This window comes from Astatotilapia calliptera, chromosome 7, assembly GCF_900246225.1.
Source record: "Astatotilapia calliptera chromosome 7, fAstCal1.2, whole genome shotgun sequence".
Classification (NCBI taxonomy): domain Eukaryota; kingdom Metazoa; phylum Chordata; class Actinopteri; order Cichliformes; family Cichlidae; genus Astatotilapia; species Astatotilapia calliptera.
In genome coordinates this window covers 6,867,452-6,880,382 of record NC_039308.1, presented here as the reverse complement: position 1 = coordinate 6,880,382, position 12,931 = coordinate 6,867,452, and the positions used below count along the sequence as shown (strand labels likewise).

The following is a 12,931-nucleotide window of genomic DNA, read 5'->3' as shown; positions in this document are numbered from 1 at the left end:
CGACTGTTAGGTGGCAGCTCCAGTGAGGGTAGACGTGCTTCTAGGGTGAGTTTCAGCAATAAGTCAAACACACACAACCATTTGGAACTTCTAATTATAACACTGAGTCATACAGAAACTTTGAGTTGAGGTCACAGGTGTTCCTGAATCCATGGTTGGTTTTTATATACGTATGTTTAACTGTTTCAGCTCTATGATGTCACAGATAAAGTATATGTCAGAGACAACTATTTGTATTTGCTATTAAGTCATTCCTAATTTGTACCCATGCATACACACGACACAACAGCAGTGAACATACTTTCACGTTGTAATTTATTTTAAAGAGGCGATGAGCTAATGCCACATGTTCTCATCCTGTTAGTCTTTGGGTGGCTAACGGGAGACATGCTCTAACATGTCAGTGTTTTGAAGTTGGCATTTGGCTATGGAAGGTAACCTCTCCTTAACTGATGTCTGACAGTGATTGAGATGGATCGCAGGGAGGGAAGGAAGCAAAGAGAGACATGAGGCTACTGGAGAGAGCCATTGGCAATAAAAGGGGGGAGGAGGGTGTGTCTGGGAAATGGACTTGTTTTAACATCAAAGATAACTGTACTCAGGACCCAGAAAAGACCTTGCATTTGATTGGGACACACTGCGCTTTACCGTTGGCTCTTCCTGTTTGCCAGAAGCCTTATCCTTATAAATTAGAAGTCTAAACCACCATTCCCACCCACATGGCACAAACCTGAAATAAATTCAGCATCTCAGACCAAGTTGATATTTTAGAAGTGTTCATTCTGCAGATTCTTGCCACATGCTACAGGTTAAACCCAGTTACTGCAACCATACCACAACTTTATCTGGCTAGTTCCCAAAATGAACACGAGAACAAGGCTTATTACCATATCATTATACAGCATCTCATTTGGAATTAATGGTTAAAATGTAACATTTCGTGATGCAATTTTGAATTTATTGTTCTCTTGGTGTCCAGGTTTTGTGGTAGCAAAGTGAGGCACAAATCATAATGCTTCCTCCACCATGCTTGACTGTTTGGGTTCAGTTCCTTTTTCCTCCAAGCCTAAACATATGCTTTACACCAAAAAGTATAATATAAAAAACATTTTAATCTGTCCAGACAACATTGTTTCAAGCATCTTCAAGTGTTTCTACGTTTGTTTGTTTGTTTTTCCATAAACTTAAGACATGGCAGTTTTTGGGTGTTTTTGGAGTGCTTAACATCATTCTTATTTTGTGTTTTACTGCTTAGACTTTAAGTAACCAGACTGTATGCTTTTACACACAGAGAGAGGTACCTTTTTATAACCCACACTTTCAGCCTCATCTCCTTAATTTGGAACACTTTACTCCAAGTACCTTCTGGAAGAGTCACCACAGAGATTCACTTACTTTCCCAGCTTGGAAGTGTGATTGATTAAACAATGTATTCAGTAAAGACACAATAATCCAACTACTGGAATAAACTAAAAAACACATACATTGGGTTGTATATAACTGTGACTTGGTTGCAAATCAGACAATTTTATGGCGAGTAATGAGTGCTGAAAATTCTGGTAGTTTTGGTAGATTTTGTATGTTTCATGTGTCGACAAAAAACCAATTGTAAAAAAAAAAAAAAAAAAAAAAAAAAAAGACTTAAAGATTTCCTACTGTTTGCCTCTAATGTTGTAAACTAAACTATTGTGTCTAAAATTTGATGTGCTGTTTTTAGAACAAAGTGAAACTCAGGGCACACTGTCTGGTGAAGTCACAGAAGGAAAAGAGAAAGAAAATGTATCACCATCATCTGTGGGAGAAAAGACCACTGAGAAGGGTGAGTTTCTGTTGTTTGCCCTTATGTGCACAAATGTTCATGTGTTCATACATCATTGGTCTACATAATGTTTTGAAACCCTCACATCCATGTATTGAGCGGAAGTGCTGAAAGGGCCATACTAAAACAAGAAAAAAGAAGTCTAATTTAGTTGAGCTGGTTCAAAGTAGGGTAGAGCCATGCAAAACGTATGACAAGTAGAAACTTGTCTAATAGTTCCATTTAAGCCACAGTACTGTTGCAAGACAATCCTCTCTAATATTTTAGCTAAACTGCTTGTCATCAGTTTGCTTAAGGAATTAAGGCCTCAATTGTAGAGGAGAGACTCCACAGTGAACTACAGTAAACATCATCTTCACTGCAGCTGGGTTAGCCGCTTTTTTGTCGAAACACTGAGGCTGCTTTGGCTAAATTTTGTAATACTTTATATCACACACATGCTCCTACATATTTTACAGTCAGCATACATCTATTTTAGTTAGAAATGCAAGTGAAGTGTTGTCGAGCACAGCCAGCATTCCTGCTGAGTTTTCACTAATAACAGCCTCCTTAACACAGTAACCTCACAGGCTTCCTATAATGTGAAAATTGGCTACTGAAGGCGAGAAAAAGAATTACTGGTTGGCAAAGGTCACTTCAGCCTGTTTGTTTCACACAAGTCACAACAGTGGTTGGTGGTGACATAATCACTGGCCCCAACGACCCAGCAGCTGGCCAATCAGCTTGCCAGACAGTAAGCTGATTTTTTTTTTTTTTATTGATTTTTTTTACTCTGGGCTGCTGATCATGTCAAACTTTGAAATACCTTATTGGAACGGTCACTGGTCTGTAACAACGAAAAGTTCCTGTCCCAGGCATTTGAGCCCCAGGTCTTCTGAGTAATTCAAGTTAACACATTTTACAAGATGAACGGAAATCACACAGCTGTCTTCAAAGTTGAACCTTACTAGTAGGCTAAGGCTCATAAACATAGCTGGTACATTGTTAAAATGTGATGGATGCTTTTTTTCAAAATCGTGCTTCTGGATTTTAAAGTCAAAAATGTTACAAGAATATTAGGATGTTAAGGTTTTCACAGGTTTTCTTCTAGCACAGCTTGATGACAGAAAGATTTCAAACTGCTAAATTAATGCTCACTTTCTGATGTCCTGTTGAAATGGTATACTATATCAGGGTCTCCTTTCAGTACATTGTGAAAAATTATCACAGTCCTTTAATCACTTGCATAAACATGAGATGCATCTACAGAGTCTTTGACTGTGATTGTATGCATCAGTGTGCCTGCACACAAACATGGACAGTACACTTTATAAGTGAGTCTTTGTGTTCACAGCTTGCCTAAGCAGGCAGATTCTGCCCCCTGAGTAAATATGGGAAGCTACTGATAACATTCATTTGTGTATAGCAAGGACGCATACACACACCAAAACACACACAGTACACACACGGGCATTTTAGTAGGGGCAGCTCTGTCATGGAATGATAACTTATTTTGTTACTCCAGCATGCTTTGCCTACAGCACTATCTGTACTGTGTACCTGAGATTTTGTTAGTGTTGTGTTCAATATCCGAGTTGAATAAAATGTATTACAGCAGATTTACACCATCTTAAATGACATTCCCTGTTTTACAGAGCCAGGAAGCAAAAGGCAATAGTTCTTCTGAATGAAAGATCTAGGAATTTCTTCCAAGCAGAATGAGAGATTCTTGTGTTGTATTTTTTGCCTACAGTCACACTTCCAGGTGCTGTAAATATACTGACACGGGTGATGCGCCTGGCTCAACGGCACCTTTTGGACCCAATGGGGCGACAGCGGGTCGAAAAAAAGAGTTCACAAACACAGGCAGCACCCAGACAGCAGAGTCCTGCAACTGGACGCTTTTGCGGGAGTCGGACTTCGGCTTCATTAACACAAGCGCAGGTAAAACTTGGAGACATCTTGCTTTGAAATACAGCTAAACCATGACAGTAACAGTAGGTTTTAAAGCGTGTAACTCACAGCACAAGCCTTTTTGTATGGAGAATTGTTGTGTCTTCTACTCAGAGATTTAGATAAGATGTTTATTATTACTCATACCTGCATGTTCTGCAAAAAGCTATAGATTGTAAATTACAAGTCCTTTAAGTTTCCGTAAGACAGGTCCTGGACCTTTTTCTTTTTGTAGGGTTTCTCTGATTCACCATTTGATTCCATTCCAGCATAAAACCTTTGATAAAACTGCCCATGTATCATAGTCACACCTGAGTTTTACAGACCTTGTGTATGAACATGTCTAGAGATAAGATTTAGAGTTGCTGGTAGGGAGGTTTTATTACCATTGGACAGGCTTGCCTGGCTGCTTTCCTGTCTTAGTTTGTTGCCCTGAGCTCAATGGCTGCTTGCCGTAGACCTGTTTTTTACTGGACAGATATCAGAGAGGACCTGATCTTGACATCTGTCATATTTTTCTAAATGCCAAAGCCTTACTTTACTACACATGCAAAAGTATACATTTATTATGAAAACTCACTTGTTCAGTATCTTTTTCTTTCTTTTCCATTGTGACTGACACAAGTGTTTGATGACTGAGAAGATAATGATTAATAACCACATCCTTTTAATTATTTTCCATTTAACCCACCACAGAACAAAAATAGAAGGTGTGCTTGGAAACCCGATCACTGCCGTTGTACGTTACTCTGGTTTTTGTTTTGTTTGGCTCGCTAATAATAAAGTAATATAACGTTCGTATTCACAGTTCATTCAGATTCAAACTTTCTTCCAAGCTGTTCTTTGAGTGCTCATTCCCCTTCACTTCAATTCTTTGCAAGATTTCCTGCCGTTTGGAGACTGATTTTTCTCACCTAAATTGAGTTTTCTTTTGTTTTTAATTTAACCAGCATTCACTGAGTGCCAGCATCTATGAAAGCCTTGAACAAAAGACCAAGTGTCTGACGACAAGAGTTTCAACAGCTCCATTCACAATCCAAAATCCTTTAGCTAAAGCCAATCTGGGCAGCAAGAATCACCAATTTGGCATCTCATGTAAATCACTTGTGACACAGCAGGGCTTATCTCTATAGTCCCCATAATGACTTTACATAATGTTTAGTAACAAGGATTTTCTGAACTTCTAACCACAAGTGTTTGTATCCTTACATGCCAGCACAGAAGCAGCTACAGTAAATTTGGAAAAAGAGGATTATTTGTCGGGGCACATTCCTATATCTTAAAACAAATGCTTATTATTTCAAGCTTGGTCTACTTAGTGTAGTTCTTCATTATTAGCCTGATGACTGAATAAATAAACTGGTCACGTTCAGCAGCACAGCTCAGTTAGACAGTGCTGTGAGCATAAAATTGATGGAGCTTTGGGTTATGAAACCACACAGGTCACTAAATCTCTGGAGGTGGTTGCATTTGGACATCCAGCTCTGTTCATTCGTTTGGAACTGCACTTTGACACCACAGCTTGGTACATAAAGGATTTTCTGTGAAAACAACTTTTTTTGTTTAAGTGACCTTTTTGTCACAAACAAACTGTTTCTCTGATTGTCCATGAAGTAAGTGACAGAATAACTGGATTTCTTAGGGTTTTGTGAGAGACTTTGGGCATGCAACCTGGAAACAAATCGGAAGAAATTTAAAAAAAAAAAAACCATAAAGATGATCGATTCAAAACTGGAAGTGAAAAATAATAGAAATAAGAGCAGCGAAAAAGAATTGGAGGTGTCCAATTGATCTAGTGTGCCACAAGCAGACAAAGTTTGAAAACATAAAAGTGCAAAGAAGCTTCAGTTAATTCTGTTGAATAACTCTTAGAGGATTTTATTAGCTTGTTTTCTGTCTGCCAATCACGATCCCCGTTCATTGTCTATAAAAGTGTTGAAGTTCAGTTTTGGCACAATCAACATCAACAACAGCACTTTGTGGTAAAGAATCAAATTGTGTAGCATTTAATTTGTGTGTTTGTTTGTTTTTAATTTATAGAAAATGCGCACAGTTGGTATGACACAGTACCGTCTTATTCATAATTAATGATATTGTGTCACTAGCTGATGAGACAGAATGAGATACATCTCATCGCTGTGATTCAGCCCCAAATCATCTGGTTTCAGCTCCTTTACCAGCTCCTTGTTTCTTCTTTCAGATTCGATCCAGGAGGCGAACGCAGCAGAGAGGCGTCACGAATCAGCCAGTAGTGGAGGAGAGCAGTGACGATGTTACTGTGGGAGATGCAGAAGATTGCGAAAAAACTGAAGGGTAAGGAAGTTTAATTTTGAGATCTCTGTACTCAGCCATATTATTTAAAACTTTATGCTTGACTGTGGTTTAGAACAGTGTCCACTGTTCCACAGTGGATGAGTCTTTTGTTTGTTTGTTTGTTTGAAAGGAACAGCACAAACAGATACGTTTGTCTAGGATTTTCCAACGAAATATGTACAATCCACAATAAATCCTTTAGAAGCTTATACACATTAACACCTTCTGATATCATCATTACTCTTCTCTCCATTTCAGACTCCCTTTGTTTATGTACATTAAACAAAGTCATGAAACCCTCTCCTTTCATCAACACCTTTTCTTTTATGCTCATTTAAGTGGTGGGCTCTTTGATTCCCACAATCCGGTAAAATTTCCCCTGCAGCTGTTTGGGCTGTAAGAAACCTTTTGTGCATGAGTCATTAACAAATTGGAATGTGAGATTATAATTTTGTCCTGAGGGCTGCTCATCATCAGTCCCTTTGTCAGACTATGAAACATTTTCATAGTTAGGTGTGTACAAACGTAATTTGGTCTTCACTTTGTAGGGCTTATTCAAGAAACTCTTTATCTCATAGGGACTTTACTGTATGAGAGGTTTTCCCATGCATACTTAAAAGTGAGTAGTAGATACTTTCGGTTGCTCCGAAACTTTAATGGGGTTCCCTCTGCGGATTCATATGCATATTTACTCCAGACAGCCTTAATGCCAGACATGTTTATCCAGGCTTGGGACAGGCACTGGAAGTAAATTGATTTGTGACCTCCACCGCCCATGCATATTTAAAAGTGGTTATGCACACACGCAAATTAGCCCACACATACATAATACAGTTAACAATTAAAAGCATGAGGAACAACACAAACAGATGCAAAAACTCGTATTTAAACATGCATGTCCTAAACTACAGGATTGGGCTAATGTATTTTTTCTTTTCATTCCTTTATTTACAGTAAATATAAAGGGAAACTACAGAAAGGGGTAATTTAATGTCAATGTTATATTTTCCCATTTTATTGGTTTCATTTGTTTCACTGGCCCATTAAACATTTAACTGGTTTTAATTACTTTTAAATATGTTTGGGTAGCTTAACCTTAAATATTTAGTGTAGAGCACTAAGATTTTTAACAATCAAAACCTTCAGTTGTGTTAAAATCTTAACAATATATGTTTTGGAGTAAACACTGTGCCCCGTGCTCTTGCACTCACACCTGCATGCTGCAGGTACTGACATAGAGGCGGATGGTTGATGTCTTCCTGCATGAAATCTGCCAGATTTGCAGTTTATTTGCATGGGCAGACAAACACAGGCAGCTTTTGTCTTACCTCATTTTAAAACAGCTTTTTCACAGTGTAAAACCAACCAGCACTGGATGGAAGTAAGTGAAAAGTGTGTATGTGTGTGTCAAAGAGGAGAGTTGGCAGCACCACAATGAACTACCACCATAATAACATGATTACTGTCACTGCTTTTTTGGTTATTTTGTATTTGTTGTATGTAAAAGTGAGAGTAAGAGGCTGCCTGGGCTGATACTCATTTGCTTTTGTTCGTGCACGTACTCCTAAATACATTTAACAGTCTGGATGCTTCTATTTTTAGTCACAAATGCAGGTGAATCGCTTACAATGTCCAGTTTTGCACACCCTTCTTGCTGTTTTTGTTACCTGGGATACTTTTTTTTTTTTTTTGTTAACCTGCCAATCAGGCCGCTGGTTTTGCCAAACACCATGTAATGAAACCTTAATCCTTACATAAGAACACACAGTTACAATTTGTGCTTGCTGCATGGTAGCATACAGTCATTTAATTTTTTTTTTACTTTTACAATTTCACAGTCACTTAAAGTATTGTTCTCTATTGTGAAACCAACTCGGTTTTCAGCAGCTTTTAGAATTTCACAAAAGTCTTCTAATCCTCCCATTGTAATGGTTTTTTTCCCCTCTCATAGGCTGTCACACTCATGTTAGTGGTGTGTGTGTGTGTGTGTGTGTACATGTGTGTGTACTCATGCATGTGTTTGTGCTCATGTTTCAAGCATACTTGTCATTCCTCGCAGCTTTTGTCTTCGTGTCAAGTGGTTTAGGTTGTTGTAACCAGGCTGTGGGTCACCAGGGGTCACCACTGGGATTATTGTAATAGGGTGGCAAATTAGGGGATGAGGGTTAGGACCAGGCGGTGAAAATGCCTACTGTCTTAACAAGCTGACTTGTCTCACGCTGACTTACCTTTGTTTGAATGATGACGTATTCACAATGTGGAGGTTTAAAAATAGCCAAATCTTGCACCCAATCCTTGGTGAATTGGATGTGCGCCTCCAGAGATTTATGATTGCAAAACTGGTTCGCCGTGTATGACTCCACAGACAAGGTACGAGAATATATCATGGTAAGTCAATAGCGGTTGGTCTTGAGGGTTTGTACTCCACTGCTGTAATTCATATGGGTCCACATTTCCAATGCACACTATTTTTTGCAAGTACCGTCTCTCTGCATCCGGACGCAATCTGTCTCTATACCGTCCTTTTTCTTTTGAGCTGCTTTTAAGTATGGTTCGTAGCAATCTTCCTTCCAACACAGTGTTTGTTTTAATTCGTGGCCTGCCAGTATGGCTCCCACAATGCATTGTTGCGTTATGTCAACTCCAAAGCCCTATAAAACCAAACTGAATCCCCTTCAAGATGAGTTGCGTTCCAGATGCGTTTTTTACAGAAGGAGAAATATTTTGGTATTTAACAATAACGATAATAATACAAGTGTGACTGGATGATATACCTTTTTCAGAGTCAAACACTAATGCAGGTTTAGGATGATAGCATTGGTAATTGTTTTCCATTATCTGAGATGGTAATAGAGCTGTTATAAGTTATTATACAGATTAATTAAACCTCATATTAGCCTGTAAGATTGTTGTCACATTAAGAACACACGTTTTAAACATTAGACCGATTTCTCGTCACGGCAGGTCAGTGAAAATGAAGCAGTTCACACCACCCAAGTGTGAAATTAAAATGTTCAGTAACAAAGACAATGAGAAAAATCCTTTGCACATCTCACTTGTGCGGAGTTTTGCATAATTTAAGTCTGATCCAGTTTGTTAGCTTTGTTCTTTTCTTTTTGTTTCTCAGCAGGGCTTCAAGGATTCAGTAAAAATAAATTTTTAACATTGCTTACTGCAAAGGATTTCTAAAATGTTCTTAATTTAATCAGCAAGTCACTGAGAGGGTGGGCTCTGTTCTCTTCTCTTGAGGGCAAACAAAAATACTCAGTTTGCATCAGGATTATTTTTTCTGTATAATGTGTTCACAAACGATTCATATGTTGAACCAGGACTTGAGAGTTACTGTGTGCTCACAGCAAACATCAAAGAAAAACATCTTGCTTAGGATCCTATCAGGCTTGGCTAAGTAGGGCCAGCTTCAGCGGGGTCAAAGTTCAGGGATTGGTGGTAGTGTGTGACCCCTGTTACACTAGGAGGTCACACTACTTGAATACCACAGTCACTTGGCATTATACCAAGACTGCGTGACATACCTATCCCTGTGCAGTGTTTGAGTATTTTTGCTTAGCCTTTGTCTCAGAGGTATACTGTCAGACATGTTGAATTTGTTAAGAAACCAGTAGACAAAACATGAAGCGACGTACAGGAGGCAGTCCATCAGACAACAGTAGGAATGCTCTGCGTTCCTTTGTGGCATTTGTCCCTCAGAATTCCCCCTGGCCTCCCTACCTGCCTAAGCAGGCTTACATACATTCAACAGATGTGATACTTTTAATCTTCAAATCTGGATCCAAAATCTATTTGGGAAAGTTCTTTATGGTATGGAATAACTTTTGAAGTCTTGACATTAGCATCATTTTTATGTAATCCCACCCCAGATATTGAGTTTCATTGTATTTTCCATTACAGTATATGCATGTTTGTCATGAGATGGAACAAGAAGCTATACTTGCCCCTAGCTGAGTTTGCTCAATAACTGCAAAAACTGCAAGATGAGAAGAAAAGGTTTTTGTTTTTTAAAGTTCAAATAATCAGGTGAAAAAAGAGAGAGAGGTGAACATGGTGGGCGTGGTGGTGCATCTGTGAACGATCCACAGATTTACTTGTCAAAGCCTTTTACTTTGGACCTTTTAACTTTTGTTCATTTGATGTAGATCTTATTTTTTGTTTTTGTTTTTGTTTGTGTTTTTTTTTTCCTTTTTGTCATGTTGTCTCTGAGATGTGAGTTTTAAGGAAAGGTGACATACACATGATTGGGACAAACCTGATTTATAACATAAGACCAAGCTTCATTCACTGAATCACTGAAATCCAAAATCATAATTTAAATTAAAGTCTGATTAACCACCCAGCCCCAAAAACCTGAAGTTAGTGTGACAAATTGTCATGATTGTATATTTAACACATATACATAGAAGAATGTTTGGTGTATAGTAGTGTAAGTAGCCTAAAGGTTTGAAGTACTTGCCCACATCAGGTTTTGTTTTTGTTTTTTTAAGTATTTTTCATTCATACTTGTTATGAAGTGTGTTGGTGGCCTACATAATGATCATGTTATGAGGTTACATGCATGAGTAAATGTAAGAGGAATCATAATGTGGTTGAGGTGAATCTAATAAGGCCCTCCACAAGGTCTAGCTTCTTCCCTTATGCTCCCAAAACATTACATTGCATCTTCCTGCTTCATATTCATATAGATTCTCTCACCCCTTGCTGCTGTTGTTTTTATGTATTCATTCCCATGTACAAGTAACTGCTGATCACTTTAGCTGCATTGTATAAATGTTTACATTTCAGATTTAATTGTAGAAATATCCCTCAGTGAAGTGATTCAAATTAACTACAGCCATGTACGATTGTATTTCAGGTCAGAGCAAACTTTAAAGAGGGCAGGTACAGGACCTGTTTGCAAGGTGGTTCACGGTCGGAGCAATCACAGCAGAGTCAAGTCTTTCCGTCTTCTTCGAAGCGTCAAGAGCCCAGTTAAGCAGGCCCCTCCCCCCTCTTCCTCCTCTGTTCCCGCTTCATCCTCCACTCTTCCATCTACCCATAGTCCACCTTCTACTCTTCAGCCCTCCAGTGTTCCTAAAAGTGGGGAGCAGAACGACTCGCCCAGGACAGCTCTCATCAAGTAAGATCCACAAATTCATTTTTCACCTTCAAATGCCATCAGACTTGCCATACCTCCTGCAGTGAAAAATTAAGAACTTTATTCCCCAGAGTTATACAAGCTCATTTGATATCACAGAATATTAGATTCTTGAAAGTGTTAAGTGTTGTGGGTGTTTAGTTGTACACAGCCTGAGAGCATAAAATTAATTTCATTAAAAGACTAATTTGACATTGTCATTAAATCTCCTTCCACCCAGATTGAATTATTTATCCTCCAGTGACCTCAAATAAATGTGCTGCATGATAATGTGTTCTCTGAATGAGTCCCACGTTACAAAGATATGAAAAGCTGAAAGCACTGTGAGGTTTATAGCATATCATTGTGACTTTTGTATAAACACCTATGTTTTTCTTAGTTAAAAGTGGCTTAACCCAGTTTGAAACAACTTGTACAGTTATTATTTTGATTAATCCACACTGAATAATTTCAACACTAACAACTTAATTTGGGGGAAAAAATGTTAGTACGGGATCTAGACAGACGTGGATTTTTAAAGGTAAACTAAAATGGCCAGGCTTGATTGTTTTCAGTCGTATGAATGTATTCAAAAAGATACAAAAGAGCTAAAAACTTACTACATTTAAAATTTGACAATGTTCCATAAATGGTTTCACTTACTGTGGATTTGCTGGATCGTAACGAGTACGTTGGGACAACCTTACTGCTAATTAACAGGCTGTAACCTGCCCAATAAACTCTTTTATGGGCTGATAACGTATATGGAATAAGGCTGGAGACGAGCTTAAAATTAGTTTGGTAAGCAGAGCGTACCACATCACATAACATATCAGGTTTCACAGTATCAAATGAGCCGCTTGTAATTCTGTAATAATGTGGTTGGAGGAAGTGTACTTATTTTACAGGCAGTGACAGCTGCCACAGAAACCAATTTCTTTTTCAGCTTTTGTTAAACAGAAAATTCCAAAGTTGACTGGAAGCCAGATTAATGTTAATTTCCATGCACTGCCATCCTCTACACCCTCCAAGATTCCAAAAACAAGGCCAAGACACATTGAATGAATCTAAACAGTAACAAAATATTAGATCCCAGCTTAGTGCATACAGATCTACACTTCTTAATTTACTATATAGTATAATTTTACTATCTTTCATAAAAAATTAGTCTAAAGGTACACACTTGTGGTTTGGCTGGCTCTTACACTGAATGTTTATGAAGTAATGTCTCCCAAACCCAGCTGTATAATCAATATCAAGAGAGTCAAAAGTTTGAAGAAGTACAAAGCCATTTTTCTTCCTATTTCTATACCTGCCATTCAATAAAATTTCAACTAGTGATGCAAATTATGATAATCAATGTAGAGCAGCCACTTAAATATTCATGAATTGTAATAATATACCATTTTGAGGTACTTCAAGGAGAAATTCAGACACAAGTGCCACAAGTAAAGGTAATACTGCTACGAGTTACAAGAAAGTGAAAGAGAATATTGGCTCACTCCTGCTGCCCACCATTACACTGACATTTAGATGTGTTTCACTGGACTAACATGTAAAGATTGTATTAACAACTATATCTGAGAGCACAGTGGCGTTGAATATCATGATATTAGCATGAAAAGCTGTGCAGCACTAATAAGACCCTGTATCCACCTCTGCCTTATGATTGTTAGCTTGTTTATACTTTATGATATTATGTTGTTGCAGTGAATGTTATATTTATACTTTACAGACTT

The 12,931-nt window shown here is 38.2% G+C and overlaps 1 protein-coding gene across 1 annotated transcript in view; it reads left to right on the top strand.

Moving 5' to 3' along the window:
- The window catches only part of LOC113025237 (TBC1 domain family member 10B-like), a 55,392-nt gene that overhangs the window by 31,121 nt on the left and 11,340 nt on the right, over positions 1 to 12,931 (top strand). Inside the window, exons 6-9 of the mRNA XM_026172771.1 lie at positions 1,718 to 1,819; positions 3,552 to 3,742; positions 5,952 to 6,064; positions 10,932 to 11,195. Coding sequence (XP_026028556.1) covers positions 1,718 to 1,819; positions 3,552 to 3,742; positions 5,952 to 6,064; positions 10,932 to 11,195 — 670 coding nt within the window. The remainder of the gene's footprint in view (positions 1 to 1,717; positions 1,820 to 3,551; positions 3,743 to 5,951; positions 6,065 to 10,931; positions 11,196 to 12,931) is intronic.